Here is a 19059-nt window from a genome sequence, read left to right as displayed (position 1 = left end):
AATTTACACTTGGTACCATGTTGAATTTACACTTGGTACAAGGAAATGACCAATTTGCGCAAATCAACGTTCAGCTGATTTGGTGTGGAAACAATATGGTCAATTCGATACGCAAGTTCGAACTCGTTATGTCAATACGAGACGTCATCAAACAAACGACATTACTTTAACTCACATGTGGGCCAGCTTATCGACTGACTTTGTCCTGGTGCTTAAGTCCCCCTAGAACAGGGGTCAACAAACTTTTTTCACTGCGGGCCGAATAAGTAGGCTAACCCGAAATCTGAGCCCGAACCCGCCCCCATGGACGCATTTATCTATGTATTTTCTATTTAATTGCTTTTTCCGTGCCGTTTTTTTTAGTTCTTTCTTTTCTTCTTTTTTTATCTCTTTCTTATGTTGTACAGCTATCATGTTCTATCGTCACTATATTTGTGCTGCACCCTTTCTTCTGGCGCCGGAAACTATCCAACAGGGTTTCTTTTGGTGGTTTCTTTTCCTGTTGAACCCCACCCTCTTTCCCTAACACGGGTGGTTAGCTTTTAGGTCCCAACCTGACTGGTTCCACCAACGTTTCCCCCCCAGTCTTGATGTCCCAATGCGCCAACCTCACCCTCTGATGTGAGTCCCTGCCACATAACGCTTTAAGTAACGGTGTAGCTGCAGCGCGTTTATCATTTTTCCACCAATTGTGCCCCTACCTTTGTCGCGCTTTATAACGTCCCAACGTTGCGCAGCTATTTCCGGTTTGGTGAATATTTTAGCGCAATTGTGCTGCTACGATTTGTATCACCGGCGAAATAAACTCAACTCAACTCAACTAAAGTATAAGCCCGAAGCCTGGCCCGAACCCGAAACGTTTTTAAAAAGCCCGTTTAGGCCCGAAATTTTGATTGACAGGCCTATCTACGAAAGCCTTGCAACAAAGAATAAGAAAGAAAAAAGAAATAGACAACAATCACAATTATGAACAATGGTAGACGTATTAGAGTAGGGTGGACATTAGGTGTTAATTAGCTGAGTGATTTTATTGTAAAAAAGTGGCGGACACGAAACGTAAACCAGGCCCGTTTTCTCACAAATACGTAAGCCGGAACCCGACCCGAAAAGCCCGGCCAACAAACTCTGGGCCGCATAGTTTGCATGTCCTAGTGCATTCTTTCCAAACCTAGCCCACGACACATTTTTTGTAGGGGCGCCAAGATATGGTCTTTCTACAATTCCATTTAAAATCTGGTAATGCGACTGTTATACTGTACATGTTACAATGTTAACTATACGTTTTGACAAACCAAACAATGTGGTCGCGGGCCGGATAAAATGACCTTGCGGGTTGTAGTTTGGTGACCCCTGCCCTAGAAAAACAAGTTTAAGATAAGGGCAACATGATTTTGAAACCTTGTAAATAAACATATCGCTAAACTCCAACTTACAGTCATCCCAGTTAAATTTGAATAAATGTTAAACCTGTATTAGTAAGTACTGATAACGTGCTCAAAAAACATACTCAATTCCTTCTAGAAAGCCATGTCACCTGTAAGATTTTCAAATATTGACATTGTGTTCTTACAAAACATAACAAGTCACCAATGCCAAATAATATTTATTAATTTGAATGTCATGTTTCTTTGCCCCTTCTACAACACTTCATATACATGTTCTATCAAACATGATCCAACCAGAATAATCAGGATCGGTGGCCTTCTACCACCGAATATCTTACATGTAGTGTATTAAATAATGTCATAGAGAGCCCTATAAACAATATTTATTATTTAGTGTGCATAGTGTTTCACATTCAGTAGCAGATTTTCTTTACATTATCACACTGATTAAAAAGATAAGACTAAACATATTTAATTTATTTTAAGGAAAGAGCTTGAAAGATTAAAAGCATGGTTGGATATAAAAAATAAATTAAGAGAGGAGGAAATTGTGGTAAATGGTTTTATGTTTACAAATATATTGGTAATTTTAGATGACTTTGTATCTTAAACAAACATAGTCCAATGTATCCAGTGTTTTTTATTTAGAACCCCCATTATTGTATAAGGTAACCTAAAAGTGGAATTTTTTTAAGCAGATGTTGGTAGTTGATGCTATTGAGAACAACATTTTGAAAGGAGCCTTAATATTTTTCACCATTCCAAGTATAGTTTTCATTAAAATTTACTAACATCACAATAGATTATTTAAATATGGCAGATTAAGCTATCAAATATTAAAAATGCAAAAAAAACAAAACAATGTAAACTACAAAAGAAATTAAAATTGTTAAAGGTTTAATTTTTTGAGAAAGATGTAGAACAAGAATGGTTTTTACCCAAGTAAAAACAAATTTGGGAAAGGCATTAAAGATGCCCACAAAACATCCGATCTGTTAATAACCAACAATTTTGTTCAAATGTGCAGAATACAGAAAAAGTGAACATTGCAAAGATTCTTTTAAAATTCTTTTGAACCAGACCTGCTTGTAAATAAATGTTAACGGAATTGCCCTAGTCTAAATTGGTAGCATTTGTCACAATGATAATATTGACTTTAGGCATGTGATTTTAATGACTGAGAAGCAAACAAAGGGGCATCTGTTGCAATTTGTTTAATCATCAGGTAGCTTACATAGGAGCAAGAATAAAAAATTAAAATAAGACAGAAGGTTAAAAAATACCTAAAAATTGTAGAAAAGTTGGAGATAGGAGATATAATATTCAGGGGGACAACTTTTGTTTTCGAAAGTCTTTGTAAAAATACAAGCCAACGATTGACTGTAAAACATTTTAAAAGGTTTTGACAAGCATGTAGGTGACCATCCTTACTGGTACCTTCTGTTGGCAATAGCACTTTTGAAATGCGCTAAAGTATAAGCTTGTATTTTTTCAAAAAGAATAGTTTGAGGTTTAGAATTTAATTGATTTAAATGTTTCCCAATCACTAAGTTAACATATTTTATTGAAATTCAATTTGCAGTGCTTACATTTTTCCAAAGTTTAAGGTTTAATTTTTGGGGGCAAGTATGTCTTGTAACAGCTGTTGTGAATGTTGCTGTGGTCCAACAATTGAGCCACAGTATCCATCTGGAAGTCATCCTGGCCTAAAATATGCTCGAGTTTTCAAGAACTTGGGGGTAAGTAAAACTAAAAAAACAAAAACATCATTAAAAAAAGTATTGTTTGTCCAAATCATTATTGGCTAAAACATATTGCCCTTGGCAAAACTACAACTACATGTTTGTGGTTTGTTACGCAATCAGCATGAAATCTCTGTTGTTACTTGACTATAAAAGAAAACAAAAACTGGCACATGGCTGACAATCCGCTTTATTTATATACTAACAACAAATTAACTCAGAAATTTTTGTTTGAAGATTACACAGGTCTTTCTTGGTTCATTGTCAATGATCATTGGAGTTGTGTTGATTATTATTTCAGCACTCTCAATGGATTATTCTTATGGCTTTTCTTATGCTGGCATTGGAATTTGGTGTGGTGCATTTGTAAGTATAGTATTGCATTTTAGGCAAAATGTAACAACTGTAGCTGCCAAGTATCATATACATATCATATATACAGACTAACTAATTTGTTTTTAAATAAGTTTTCCAGAAGAGCAATATTTAATTTATGTAGGCAAAATGTGTTTTACAGAAAAAATAGGAATAGGAACCTTGTTTTGTAAAAAAAAATTATACTAATTAATCATTTAAATGTTTGTACTACATTTATTCTTTTTCTAGATTTTTGCATCAGGAATTTTAGGAATGAAATCTGCATCCCAACCATCACAATGTGTGGTAAAGACAAAACTTAACTGCTTTGTGTTGATTAGGATTTTTTTCTTTATTATTTGGATTTGCTATCACCAGAAAAGTATTGTTTTAAACAAACTATGATGCCAGTTTGAAATAAGGGTTCAGGAACGCGATCAACAAATTTAATATTTTAACTTCTGATCAAAAAACATTTTTTTTAACAAATTACTTGTTTATAGATAACTGGTGCAATGGTTGTGACCATTTTTGCTGCATTGACTTCATGTTCGATGTTCTCAGCTGAAATATGTGCTGCTATAATTGCAGCAGACTATTACTATACATGGGGCTTTAGATCCTATCAGGTACAATCATTGTTAGTACAAACAGACTTGCGTGTGCTTTAGGGCAGGGGTCGGCAACCTTTTTTGCACTACGGACCGTTTTTGAAAGTGAAATTTTATCGCGGACCGGTCTTCAAGAAACTACAAATATTTAGCAATGAAAACACCTAAATTAGTTCATCATCCCCGGGATACATGGGCAAAATGTTTAAGAGCATTTAACCTTAAAATTTATACGGCCCGGTAAAGAGCCCATCACAGACCGGTACCATGCCGCGGACCGGCAGTTGCCGACCACTGCTTTAGGGTGTACATTTATTTTTCCAAGTTTACAACATGCAAAACTACAAAACTATTGCATAAATGAAAAGGTATGACTTACATGTGAAAAATAAAACTATTGTGCACGACAACACACAGTTAGTAAATTCTAATGTCTTTGTCCAATCCATGCAAAATTTGAGGTACAAGAAATTTGTAAGGTTTTTTTTTTTTCACACAACACTGTTAATCTGGAGTATTTAATCAGGGTCTATGATAGATATGGAAAAATGTGTCTTTTTACATGTTCTAATCTAGATCTTTTACTTTACAATAGCGAATTCACACACCAAAGAACCAGATTTTTTTGCTTTCCGAGTCCAGATTTGACAGGGATTGCTAAATATATTTTGCTTTGTTTATTTAGGATGCCCAAGTGGCTCTACATGCTGTACTAACAGTTATTGGTTTTGCTGAATTGATTATCTCCATTACTCATTCTGCCTACTGCTGTGCTTCCAACTGTTGCCGAGCTACAACAACAACAGTGAGCAGGGACAACAAAATCAATTACTATGTTTTGAAAACTAATTTTTTGTATTGTTTGGCCATGCTTTCAATAGTGTCAATTTACATTGCTTCAATTTTTCAGAGTAAAATTCTTCATTATGTTTTTTTTACAAGAACTTAAATGCAATAACTTTTGTTTTAATTTTTATTCATATAATTGTACTGTAGCTGTTATTTTATTAACCTATTGAACCTGTGAAAACAACATCACATGCTACATTTTCTCGTTTCCATAAACTTGGTGTTAATAATTAACTAACCTAGATGACTGATGTCATAAAACCAATATTTTTTTTACAGCAAATGGTGTTTACAGCAGTACCAGGCCAAGGACCAATAATGACAGCACCGACCCAACAATTTTCACAGGGTATCCTATCTTTAAATGTTTTAAATTCATAAAATTTTTGATCAATTGGTATTTCAATGTAGATTTTTTTGCTTAATAATTAATGCATAAAAAATATTTCAATGTAAGCGCATAATAAACAATTTGTCAGTGAGTATTACTAAAAAAAATCCTAATGCAAAGCAAAAACTTTTGTTTATGCAGGTGTCCCACAATACCAGTATGTTGTGCAAGGCCAATATAACCCAGCTTTCACACAGAGTGTTGTTCAAGTGAATGGGCAGAATATTCCAATACAGGTAAGCTTCTTACTTATACAGTAAATGTGAGTTATTACTTCCCATGACAACTGGTGACTGTTCATAAATAACATGATATTTTAGGGAGCATGTTTGAACAAGGTTTTATTACATGATTATTCTTGACACAGAAATTACTAGATAAGCTGTAATTAGATGTTGGTAGGTGCAAAACTGGTGTCTTCGTTTTGTTAGTAACAACATAATAAAAATTCTTTGTTACTAATAAAAAAATACATTTGTACCCTGATTATCTGTGTAATTAAAAATGCCCACTGGTTTTTATTTTGCCAAGAAGAACAACTAAACAGCTTTTTACTAAACACAAAAATAAATATAACAATAAAAAACAAAGCAAGAATAGATCTAAAATAAACAAAACTTTTAATGAGGACATTTTTTTGGACCAATAGATCTAAATATATATATATATATATATATATATATATATATATATATATATATATGTTGCAATGTGTAATCATAATGAACATTTTTAAAACTGGACATGAACAAGCTGCAGACAGTGCACACTGTTTCGACCTATAAGGTCTCATCAGTGTAGCTGGTGACGAGAGATCGGCCGCATTGGCTAGTGTAGCCATTCAACGGCACTCCAGTTTGTTGGGAGCACAGGGTACAACCCCATGGATCACCTGGTCTGTGCGATGCCACAACTGGACATACAGCACAGATGAAACTGGCTCACAATGGCCAAGCAACTGCAACTGTCTGCAGCTTATCATTTATTGGCTCTATGCTTTTACATTGATACTGTGACACTGAGCTGACTTCACTGTGGTTCCCAAGCAGTTGCTTGGCCATTGTGAGCCAGTTTCATCTGTGCTGTATGTCCAGTTGTGGCATCGCACAGACCAGGTGATGCATGGGGTTGTACCCTGTGCTCCCAACAAACTGGAGTGCCGATGAATGGCTACACTAGCCAATGTGGCCGATCTCTCGTCACCAGCTGCACTGATGAGACCTTATAGCACTGTCTGCAGCTTATCATTTATTGGCTCTATGCTTTTACATGGACATGAACAGTTATATCGAAAGTAATTGTCTCAGCATCAACAACTAAACTGACTTACTAAATAACCAAACATAATTTTTCCATATTAGTCAGCACATCAACCCCACATAGTCCCACAACCTAACCCAACTTACCAACCACCATCTACACACCAGCCACCTCAGTATGCTGTAAGTACACAGATTTGTATTTATTTCTATCGGTAAAGCTCGTAAGACTTCCCAATTCCATTTCCAATAATTTTAATAACCCATCAATGTACAGTATAAAACACACATTAAATACAATTAAAGTGTTATAGGATTCTTTTACTGTTTGCCAATTTTGGGATGATTCTACTGTAGCATAATTATTGTCTGTCAAACAAGATTTCACTAATTTGCATTCCTTTACATGAATTATTAGTTTGTCAGAAAGCAGAGTAAAACAACCCACATGTCTACAATTTGCTTTCACTTGTCAATAAATGTTTTTTGTTGTTGAGGCATATAACCACAAGATTTATGTTTTAAAGGAAAAGGGAACACTGTAAAGAAGAGGGAAAAGGTTTGATCGCTGTACCTTGTCAATCTGTATACTTATCATGGTGTAATCAATTTAATTCCAATTAATTAGATGTTATTGTGTTGTTCAAAACAGTTTACATTTCAGTCACTGTAGCAATGAACTTTAAACATGTGTGAGTTTCAAACATTTCAAAACAGTGTTTTCTTTTCAATGAGCATTTAGTACTAGAACTTCTTTTTCATACCAATGCCACCATTTACCATGTGTTTATTGCAAATCTTTTTACAATTCCTTGTTTTTGTTGCTTAAGCTAATATATTCATGGCAAAATATTGTGTTTTTCAAATTATATAAAACTAGTAGTCACATTCTCAATAATCCTAATACTGCAAAAGTTTGTACAAAAACAGCAAGAAGATCAATTAAAAAGATTACAAACCATTAGGGTTATAGATTAATCTGGTTGTAAAAGATTGTTTAGAAGTTAAGAAACAAAAATTCAGGATCTCTTCATACAGAACATGCAAAAAGGACTAAAAGTATGGCAGGCTAGAAATTGCTTAAATGCTAACAAAAAATTGAGTGCACTGCATTGTATGAAGAAAGTAATTAAAAGTATTGACAAATATTGCGCCAGGATGCATTATCTTGAATATACATTTGTTCAGTTACCACAAGGGCAAGGTTCTGTTACTGCCAACAAGCTACACCAAAGCCTTATCATATGGTCCTTTTTTCTAAAATTTATACCTTTACTTTGAAAAAATTATACCTTTAAAGGGTAGAATAGAACCTTGCATTAGGACCAGAGTATTACTATGACTAAGGGGTAGAATCAGAATAAATTGACACTTTTTGTGAAACCCTTAGTTTTGCAAGCAAATATCCAGTTCAGACATAGAGCTTTTATTACTTTTAAAGTATTAAAAAGTATCTGGTTATATATTTTCTTTTTACAAAAGTCATTGAACTTGCACGCTCTTTGACAATGGCAGGTGTATTTAAGTGCAATTTAGCAAAACAGATAGAATGTTATTATCTTGCACCAGTACAAAACATGAAAAACAGAAACAAAATATTTTAACTTTTTAAGTAGTTCAGTGACAAGTTATATGTGTGTTTGCATTTTCATACAAATTTTTGAAACATAACTATAATTTATCACAGCTGTTAATTATAACCATACAGGTTACAATGAACAACAAATTGTACAACAATCAGAACTTGCAAACTTAGATGCAGTTTTTTAAACACAACAGTACTTTTAAAATGTAGTGAAGTATAGGCTTGTGTCCTTTTATTGATTATAATATTTTAAGTTGCAGAATTTGCTTAATGTTTACCAATTACAAATGAAAGTTAATGTATTTCAGTTAAAATCAATTTGCAGCTATTATAAACAAAAGCTTTAATTTTTTGTATAAAAATGTCTTGTAACAGCTGTTGCGAATGTTGCTGTGGTCCACAGACTGAATTACAATTTGCACCAGGAAGCAATCCTGGCCAAAAATATGCCAAAGTTTTGAAGCAATTAGGGGTAAGTAAAATATAAAAAAACCTAACAAAAGAGAAATGTTGTTATTATAAGTTATTATCAGGTTTGCTGTTTTGCTTTCTTCCACTATAGATTACACAAGTCATTTTTGGTGTATTGTCAATATCAATTGGAATTGTATTGATCCCTATTTCTGCAGTCTCATTTGATTTTAGTCATGGTGTTTCGTATTCCGGCATTGGAATTTGGTGTGGTGCATTTGTAAGTTTTTGATTGTTGGCAAAACATGGTGCAGTAAAGTATGTGCTATTTTGTTATCTTCAAACATTTTTTTGCTAACTTTAAGTCATTTGAATGGTTAAAAAACTCTTTTCGCTTTTGTACAATAATTTATGTTTCCAGATTTTTGCATCAGGAATTTTAGGAATCAAATCAGCATCCAAACCATCACAATGTGTGGTAACAAAACGTTTTGTGTTAATTTTTTATTTAAAAAATCTCATTTTTTATGTCAAGACTACAAAAATTATTAAAACCATTTAAGAGCTCAGTTTTATGTTGTGTTAGTCTTGAACAATCACAATTTTTACACATGTAAAAACATAGTCTGAATATCCCTAAACTGTTCTACAGAATATCTGCAAAATTGTAGGAAATCAAAAAGATGTATACTTGCAATTTAACATTTGCACTTTTAAAACGAGAAAAGGCTAAAAATAATATACATTTGCAAAAAAAAACATGGGCAAAAAATCATACTACAAAAAAAACAACTTTAACAGAATGATTTGGTGGTTTTCAGATAAAGGGTGCAATGGTTGTAACCATTTTTGCTGCAATAACTTCATGTTTAATGGGCGCACTTGAAACAAATACTGCTTTTCATGGAGGAGGGAGCGCCTGCCACAACGGAAAGTGCTGGGTACCATATAAGGTACAGCTATGGTTGTTACAAACATATTCTTGGTTATTCTGCATCTTTGCCTCAACGAAAAAATTTAAGGAACATATGATTTACAATGCTTTTTTTACTTATATCTGAAACTGTAACTAATCTTAAAAAAATATTTTTGCATGTTATAATTTAGATGCTTTACCGACCATTAGAAGAAAATAAAACACTAAACCACAGTTGACCCCATACTGACTGAAATTTGCTGAATACATAATGCATATTTATTGTTTAGAATGCCCAACTGAGTCTACATATTACACTAGCACTGATTGGGTTGGGTGAATTGATTACTTCAATAGTCCATTCTGCTTACTCCTGCACCACTTACTGCAGCCAAATTACAGCAACAACTGTAAGCATCAACATAAAAATTGTATGCCACGATATGCCATGTTTGTTGTTAAGAATTCTAAATCCCAAGTAATATTATTTTTTCTGTTTTATATTTATCATAATGTACTGCAGCACTTTCTTGATCCTATTTAAAAATTGAAAACACAACACAAATGCTGCATTTAGAATAAAGCTTGCTTTCATAAACATAGAGCTAACCACTGACTAACCAATTATTGTCATAAGGACTACACAATTATTGTCATAAGGCCAATTTTTGTAGCTAATGGAACTAACAACAGTACCAGACCAAGGACAAGTCATAACATCACCAAACCTACAGTTTTCGCAAGGTATCCTATCTTCAAAAGTTGTGACAAAAATGTAACTTTAAAACTGAAAATTTATCAGCGGTTCAATAGAGCCAAACCAAAATATATTTTCATGCAGACGTACCACCAAACCAATATGTTGAGCAAGGACAGTACAACCATTCCTTTACACAAAATGTTATGCGAGTCAATGGGCACAATACTCCAATACAGGTATGTTTTTACGAAAAAAAAGTTAATGTTAAACAACTGTTTTTTAAATAAACAAAAGTTTTGTTTTGAACAATGAATAAATGAGATATGTTTGAAGTGGGGCGTTTAAACAAAATTTATTCAAGGTAACTAGGCAAAGTGTGATTGTGGCCAGTATTCACAAAACAAAGGTATAAAAGCAGTTAATTAGCATCTGAGGTAAATCCTATAAAAATAAATATGAGTAAAAATATATGAGACATTACTGTAGACACACAGTTGTTATTTAGAAACTCATGAATGTATTTTAATCACAAAAACATCTAGCAAACAGTAACAATGAGTCACATCAATAAAATGGCCCATAAAGCTTTAAAAGAACATCATATGCAAAATTTTATTAAAAAAGATGACTCCATAAATATGGAGTTTCGGCAGTTGACTAGCCAACACAACTAATGCATCAAGCCATTATTCTTTGCAGCAAACAGAATTTTTAACAGCACCAAGTCAAGGACAAGTAATGACATCACCTGCTCAACAGTTTTCACAGGGTATCCTATTTTCAATTATTTTGACATAAATATAAGTTTTCAAAAATGCAAATTTAATTGCGTTTTAATGTAGGCAAATTAATGTTATGTTCATGCAGGTGTCCCACAAAACCAGTCTGTTGTGCAAGGTCAGCACAACCCTGCTTTGACACAAAGTGTTGTGCAAGTCAATAGACAGAATAATCCAACTCCGGTAAGTTTTTGCATGCTCAGTAATGGGTTTAACTATTATTGCAGCAAAAACTATTAAACAATGTTTTTCTTAATAACAAAAGTTTTGTTTTATACCTTAGGTAAGGCAGAGATGTATTAGGCAGATTGGTTGCAAAGAGTTTAATCAAGTCTTGACACAGAGTAGTGTTAAACAAACTAGTGTTAAACAACTATTTTTCAATCAACGTAAGTTTTAACCGATGTTGAAACAGTGTGCACTGTCTGTAGCTTATCATTTGTTGGCCTTTACATTAACATAAGTTTTGTTTTAAACACTTAGTAAACAAAAGCAAAAAGTATTTTAATCACAAGAAGTTACAGCAAAAAGTCACAAGGAGTCAAATTGTGTCTGTTTATGTCGACATCATGCATGATTGATGCACATGATTAAATACCAAACATTATTTTACAATATTAGGCACCACCGCAGCCCCTTGTGGTTTCTCAGCGTAACCAAATTTACCGACCACTAGCAACAACTCAGTCACCTCATTATACTGTAAGTACAAAAATTCGCACATTATGCTTATAAATTGGTCATTTAATTCATAGTACATCTGTATTTTTAATATGCTTACTATAATCTAAAACGATACAATGTGACTGAAGATTGTGTACAAATGTGAAAATTAAAACTACATCATTTTTTAAGGTGAATATGTTACATGATTACAAGATTCAAATGTTTTGCCATTTTTGTGTTTTGATAGAGTTGTGTGAAAATTAGCTTAATTGCAGATGGTTGTTAAGTTTTTGCGTCTCCATCTTAGTGATTGCAGCAAACAATTTTTGAGATGTTTGAGTTCCAAAGGTTTAAAAATGCTATTTTGTCCTTAATTTGTATTTGGCAAAGAACATTATTTTTTACATCAACATCATGTTTTAAAGCACATATACAACACATATATTGTCCAATTACCTTAATAAAAATGTTGAAACAGCCGGCAGTACCAGCATTTCAAATTGGCAGACCAACACTCCTAACTGCAGCACATCAGCAACCTGTAAGTAAAACTGCGTTTAAGCACCATTAGATGTATGAAGTTCAATTTATGCTTCTTTTAGGCAAGCTTTCAACGCTAGACCAAAACCATTCATAATTTGTCATCAAGTTGTCAATTTAAAATGAAATGTTTCAAGTAAATATCACCATAATGGCGCAAATATTAATTTTGCTCATAAATTGTGATTTTGTGTGATTTTGTATATTTTCTGATGGAAGTTTGTAGCTTGTAAAGGCAAGGATTAAAAAAACAAGTGCAAACATAAATCATTAAACCTTGCAACCTTCAACAAAAACTCATTCAGCAATAAAGACGAACAATAAACTAAGGAACATTATCAACCGACTTGAATAGTACTTTGATCATAAACATAACTGCCAAATAACAAGTGTATGTAGAATATATATTATGTAGATGTTTCAACAATCACTTTTGTCATCATCTGCATAATGTGTTCCATATACATAGGTTCTTTGGCAGTCATGTTTATGATTAAACAATAAACCAACTGGTGAAAAACATTGTCGAAATTGCTTTGTTTTATTTTTATTTAAAAAACTGACTTTATGCTGTTTAAGTAATCTGATAAAAAATGTGTGTTTAATTTCCTCAGTTTATTTTGTCAAAAACAATTTTCAAAGGCAAAATAGTAATAAACAACAGAATTAATGTGTGTCTCTTTGTTTGTGATAAGCAGGAAAATAAGAGACAGTAAAGAATAATTATGTCCTGATGTTGGACAACACAATTGACAACAAATTTACCTGGAATATAAATTCTCAATTTTATTCAAAAATGTAGACTTTTTAACTGTTTACCAGTAAATTTGACACTAGGTTTTTGGTGAGAGCATTTTTAATATGTATATGTTTTATCTCATGTACAACACTAACAGAGTTTTTTTGATATTCGTATCCATTTAAATTGTTTTTCTATAAAACAAATAACACACCCTAAATGTCCAAATATATATTTGGGCCACAATGATGGTAAAACATTCCAATAAAATGTGTTTTATTTTGACACATGTACTTGCATGCTTTAGTTTTTAAAGAAAAAGGGAAGCCTAAAAAATAAAACTACAATTTTGAATTAAGTGAAATTTTTGTATACTGCAAGTATATATACTAAATGAAGTTTTTGTTTAAAATTTAGTCTCTGTAGCATATAATTTTAAAACAAACACAAGTTAAAAAATGTAATTGTTTAAACATATTGCTTGCATATTGATGCCATATTTTTGTCTTGTTTGTAATCTACAGCTTTTCACCGTGCTACATTCTGTAGAATGTTTGAAGTATTCCTAAATATTCCGTTTTTTTATTGTAGTGCAATTATGCATAATTTGTAACCACATTTTTAATAATAATGCCTCAACATGTATCAAACCTAGTTTTTACAATAAAACAAAGGAAGAAGCAGAAAGTTTCAGATTGTTAAATATGTTTTGGTAGTTTAAAAATTAAGAATCAATGTTTTATCCTGGAACATTCAGAAACAGCGAATAAACTTGTTACAGAGTAGAGATTGTTTAGCTACAAACAGAAAGTAATTGATAACAGTCTCTGATATTGACTGTGTTTAAAATTGAAGTGATTGTAAATACTAAACATTACGTCAGAGTGCATTTTTTCAGAATTGGAAGTTTGCTTTGAGTAATCAAAAGTCCAAAGTCTTGTTTTGCAAACAATCTAAGCTTTTTTTCTTCAAAAGTTTCGTAACTTTAAACCGGTGCCAGTGGTCACTGTTATGTTTAGGAATGATTGAAAGAAAACCTCTGTGTCTACCATTTTTATAAAAGCTGCAGAAAAAACAATGCATACAGAAATATATAGGGGAGATGCGGGAACATTGGGCATGAAGGACCTTTGGGCCATCATGTGTTTCTCTCAAACTGGCCGCTGTAGCGAGTTCTCAGTCATATGTTAAAGTACTTGTGTTGCAATAGTTTTAAAGCTGTAACAACAAGAAGGCCAGTCACTTACAGAAGAAACTGTGAGCATAACTAAGTTTTCGCAGCTTGAAAGTAAATATTTTGCTCCTTTACATTTTTGTAATTTCTTTATAAGAGAAAGCTAGTTAAAACACGAAGTTTGCAGGATATTAGTTAGTTAATTGTAGCGTTAGATGAGCATTAGTATTTCTTAAGTTAATCTGTGTAACGTAGTTCAGTAAGATAAGTTCGTAATGGCGGCAATACAGGACCATTGAGCCAGTTGTTCACAGGACCATTGGGCATGGCCCTTTGACTTTACACCATTGGGCATGGCCCAAAGGTCCTTGACCTATGAAGCTATGGATGCTGGTTGTATTTATTTCTTTTGATTAACATTAGATTTCTTTTTTCAATAAAATTGTTCTACTTTCAAAACAACACTTAATAAGCTCCCTCATGCGTGGTTTAATGGTCCAGAATATCACATGAAAATACTGGCCCAAAGGTCATTTATGCGAGGCTCAATGGTCCCCAAGGGTAAGGACCTTTGAGCCATATTATTTGTAATTTTTAAAACGGAATATCTTGCCAACTCATTTCCAAATAAGAAAGTTATGCCCTTGTGTAAGTGTGTTAAAACGTGTAGTATTAGTACAGGTGTTCAATGGCAATTTTTCTTTCGAACCCAAAGAAATAGTCATGAAAAACTGAATTTTGGCCCAATGGTCCTGCATCTCCCCTACTTGGCACCCTACCAAAGGATGGTGTCAGAAGAGTATTTACAGCAAAGCCTCCATTTTAAAAAATTCAGTCCTTACTTTAGGCAATATTTTTCCATTTTCTTTTTTATAGAACTTTTAAACTCTTAGTGAGAAACAATGCAGTGCAGTAGCAAAAAAATTAGGCATCAACTATATTGCATAATGCAAAAGAAGAATGCACATTATTTTTTGCCAAAACAAAAAATGTCATACATTTTACTACTTTACAGTTTACTTACCAGTCAAGCGCATGTTTGCAGTTTCATATACTTGTAAGGTTTATTTGTTGATTGTCATGGCCCTTGATAATAATTATGCAGGTTACTATGGGCAACCAATTGTACAACCTGCAATAAGATATGCAGGTGTTTTCAAATCATTGGGGGTAAGTAAATTTTGTGAAATTTTCAAAGAAAAATTTGTATTTTATTTTTGTTGTAATTAAATCATTTGTACTTAAAAAAGGTTTTGTAATCAAGTTATCACATCACAATACTAATACAGTTCATAATACTTTAATGTATTGTAACTTTAGTTTAAAACAATTTAGCTTTAACATATTTATATGTTAAGATTACTCAGACTCTATTGGGGAGTCTATCAATTGTTATTGGGGTGACTGCTCTTTTTCTTACTCTTTTTTATGGTTTCTATGACGTTTCGTCATATTTGGCTACTGGAATTTGGACTGGCTTGTTTGTGAGTATCTGATGTTACTATGAGGCTGACGCCATACTAGTTTACTACACTATTAAATTTTAAAAATATTCAATGATTTTATTTTCATAACTTACTTTGTGGAAATAATGATGTAAGTAAACATAGAAATGTACAGAAAAATAACTCTGGCTAAGTTAGGGCTTACAAATTTTCATAAAATTTGTTATAACATATAATATTGACAAATATTCATAGATATTGATTGGGGGAATTCTTGGAATATTATCGTCAAAAAGCAGTTCAGTATGCTTGGTTAGTGTTTTTCTTTTCGTTTAGATAGAAGACATTTGTAAAGTAAATATCTGAAAATGCTAACATGCTTGTGTTTTACAGGTCACAGGTGCCATTGTGGTTACAATATTTTCAGCTCTATCTTCATGCACTATGGTTATCTTGGAATGCTTTGGTGTTATGGCACTTTACTATAATTATTTCTACTATTATTACACACCAAATGTTTTGGTAAGTTTTGAAATTTTGAATTTTAAACAATTAAATATATGCATGCAATTTTCTGTGATAAAAAGTTAGCAAAATCTTGCTATAAAACTCAAGTAGACCAAATTTGACAGCTATTAGCCTTGCAACTAACCTGTTTATCTTAGATTGGTCAAATGGCATTGCACTCATCACTAATACTGATTGGGTTTGTTGAGTTAATTGTTGCCATTGTACATTCCTGTTATAGTTGTGCAGCATGTTGCAAAAGGGAAGTTGCACCAACAACTGTAAGTGGGCAATTTAAACCAATGTTTTTTTTAAAACTATTTTCAGGCTACATGACTGTTTGTTTAGTGGGAAAAGTTTGACACCTTCCAAACAAAAAAGTAGCTAATTAAACCACTAGAGCTTACAACTGCACATTACTACAGTGAATCACCATTTCAAAACACTTAATAGTTTATTTTTATTCAGCTGCAGAGTAAGTATTGCTCAGAATTTTAACCATGCAACACTGTAGGAAAATATAGTAAGGTTATGTGATAATCTGGCTAGCTGGCAGACACTGCCTACATATAGCCATTGACAAAACAGGTAAAATAAATAGTCCTGTAAGTTTTTACTACATTCATCATGTTTAGAATAGTTAATATAGAAAAGTATATATATATATATATATATATATATGTATATTTATGCATATAAACATAATAATATACTAATATATATTTTTTCTACAAACTCGTGTGGGGGTACAGGAACCCCTGGAATTTTTAAAAAATCGGCTAAATGTGGCACAGTACAATAACTTTTCTGAAAACTCAAAATGCATACCCATGGGTCTCAGGAAATCACAAAAAATGTTTTTAGAAAAAATAAGTTGTGGTCAAAATTTTTGGGAACCACTGTTCTAAACCATCAGTGATTAATTACATTGGATCTTTGCAGTCAGATTTGGGTTAAGAAATGGCATAAGGCCTGGTTAACTGTTCTATGTTAAAAAAGTATTTGTTTTAATATAAAGTAAAGTTGTCACCCTTTAGCAAATAATGATGACCCAACAACCCGGACCAGCAAACTCAATGCAGTACTACCAACATTATCCAGCTGGTAATCACATTATATACCATATTTGAAACTTTGATTACAGTTAAACTTTATCTTGTTATGCTTAGGAGGAGGTCAAGGTCAAAATCAGTTTGTAGCTCAAGGTCAAGCAAACCCTGTGTTCATGGAAGGACCAGTTGCAAGCATCAGCCCTTTAATTCCAATGCAGGTAAACAATTTTCTGGAATAATGAGAAAATCTGTTCACACCATGTAGCATTTGGTTTGGTTAGTTGGAAGTGGTTGATTTAAAAGTGGGTATAAAAAAAATTTGGTTGGTTTGAAAAATGTTGCCCATTTTTATTAAAAAGGTCTTTTGAGATCAAATAAGTATAAAAGCAAATCAGCTAAAGTAAAAAATACAAAGTAAAACATTGCTGCCTGTATTAACTGAATGAAGCAAAACACATACACTAACACTAACAAGAATATTGTTGAAACTTCAGGCAGTACCACAATTCCAAATGGTTCGACAGCCAACTCAGATTGAAGTTCAGGAGCACCCTGTAAGTAACTGCATTTAAGCTCCTTTTGGGATAGACTTTAATTTTTTTTTATTTCAGGGAAGCTGTGAACAAAAGACCCTTGATTGAATTCTGCGATAATTTTTTGAAACTGAAGTGAAATTCTTGTGTAAGCACAAAAGCAATTCTTTGTGATGACATCACCATGTCAAAACAAACTTTAATTTAGATAAAAAACAAAGATAGTTTGATTTTTAACTTCAGCAAACAATATTTGTTTGGACTTTTAGATATGGGTTAAATACAAGTGGAAACGGAAATAATTAAACCATATTTTAAAAATCTGATTACAGTAAATCAAAGAACAACTTAACCAAGTGAACAAAAACTTTGTTAAATGTGCTATGTTTGTGGGAATTTTGTTAAAATGTTGTTTCTAATTTAGTCATTTGCAAGCGTTGTAAAATCATTTACTCATTTTGTTTTCTTAAATATTTTTAAATTAAACAAATGACATTGGTGTATGGCTTCGTGTTTTTATAAAGTTACTCCCAATATACAAGTAAATAAGCAGAAGAAAGAAGAAAAGTAGTAAATTAATATCAATACATCTCAAAATGGACACAAATTTATGCAGAATTAACCCCAGAATTTAAACACATCACCTTTCCATGCAAAATCTCAAAATGTAAATGAAACACTCAAAACTTAATGGTAAAAAAACAAAAGTTTAAAGTAATCTCAAAAATATACTCATGAAATATTGCACAAACCTATCCTTTCCAAACATGTTTTTTTTTTAAATACAAAAAAGCATGTTTGTGGGAACAAATTTTCTAGATTACTTCAACCTTTAAGTTAACAATAGAAATTGGCCTTTTTGTGAGGTAAGCACAACTTTAAAAATCATATTTGCAACCCCTTGTTTTAAACAGCAATAGTGGTTGCAGTTTATGGGCATTTTGTTACATGCAAACATGGTTTGGAATCAGAAAAGGTTAATAATTATTCCAGTTTGACTTCCTTACATAAATTGTTATAAACCTATCACAAGAAAAAGTAATTAAATGACATAATCTTAGGATAAAACAAGTCACAAAATGCCAGTTGGAAGTGTTTGATGCAATTACACTGTTGTTCATTGTTGCACAGAATCTTTAGGGATTAGGAGTAATCTTGTTCCTAAATACTGTATCAAGGATTGTGTCACTTTTTTTTAGTTGCTTATTCCTGTAGCACTTTTTAATATTATACTAGCAACAGTGTTCAGGTTATCTAATAACTTTTTTTCTTAGTCAGGGAAAATTGTGGGACAAACAAATTAAAATCTCAGATCAGATATTGTGATTTTCCTTTTATTTTATAAGAGCTCTGTTGTTTCAGACAAGCTTTAGTTGCAACTGGCAATTTATCATCATTAGTATTTTCTCCTTCATGGA

The 19059-nt window shown here is 32.5% G+C and overlaps 2 protein-coding genes and 1 long non-coding RNA gene across 3 annotated transcripts; all 3 read left to right on the top strand.

The window, feature by feature from the left end:
- Positions 1 to 2973: 2973 nt before the first annotated feature.
- On the top strand, positions 2974 to 7419 carry LOC145220458 (uncharacterized). The gene is made up of 9 exons (XM_080087664.1): positions 2974 to 3124; positions 3365 to 3493; positions 3734 to 3790; positions 3988 to 4113; positions 4781 to 4900; positions 5224 to 5293; positions 5477 to 5571; positions 6697 to 6777; positions 7122 to 7419. Exons 1-9 carry the CDS (start codon positions 3014 to 3016, stop codon positions 7137 to 7139), a joined length of 807 nt encoding a protein of 268 aa, XP_079943790.1. The 5' UTR covers positions 2974 to 3013; the 3' UTR covers positions 7140 to 7419.
- Positions 7420 to 8540: 1121 nt separating this feature from the next.
- Positions 8541 to 12327, top strand: LOC145219820 (uncharacterized). Its single transcript, XM_080087127.1, has 11 exons — positions 8541 to 8651; positions 9012 to 9068; positions 9412 to 9543; positions 9797 to 9916; positions 10181 to 10250; positions 10348 to 10442; positions 10906 to 10975; positions 11074 to 11168; positions 11607 to 11687; positions 12130 to 12192; positions 12254 to 12327. The coding sequence occupies exons 1-11, from the start codon at positions 8541 to 8543 to the stop codon at positions 12269 to 12271; spliced, it is 912 nt and encodes a 303-aa protein (XP_079943253.1). The 3' UTR covers positions 12272 to 12327.
- A 4612-nt stretch (positions 12328 to 16939) lies between these two features.
- On the top strand, positions 16940 to 18144 carry LOC145218777 (uncharacterized). Its single transcript, XR_013857733.1, has 4 exons — positions 16940 to 17160; positions 17226 to 17326; positions 17603 to 17662; positions 17720 to 18144. It is a non-coding gene; the product is annotated as an uncharacterized LOC145218777 (long non-coding RNA).
- The last annotated feature ends 915 nt before the right edge of the window (positions 18145 to 19059 follow it).

This window comes from Phallusia mammillata, chromosome 3 (genome assembly GCF_965637545.1).
Source record: "Phallusia mammillata chromosome 3, kaPhaMamm4.hap1.1, whole genome shotgun sequence".
Taxonomy (NCBI): domain Eukaryota; kingdom Metazoa; phylum Chordata; class Ascidiacea; order Phlebobranchia; family Ascidiidae; genus Phallusia; species Phallusia mammillata.
This window is presented reverse-complemented; position numbering and strand designations above follow the sequence as displayed.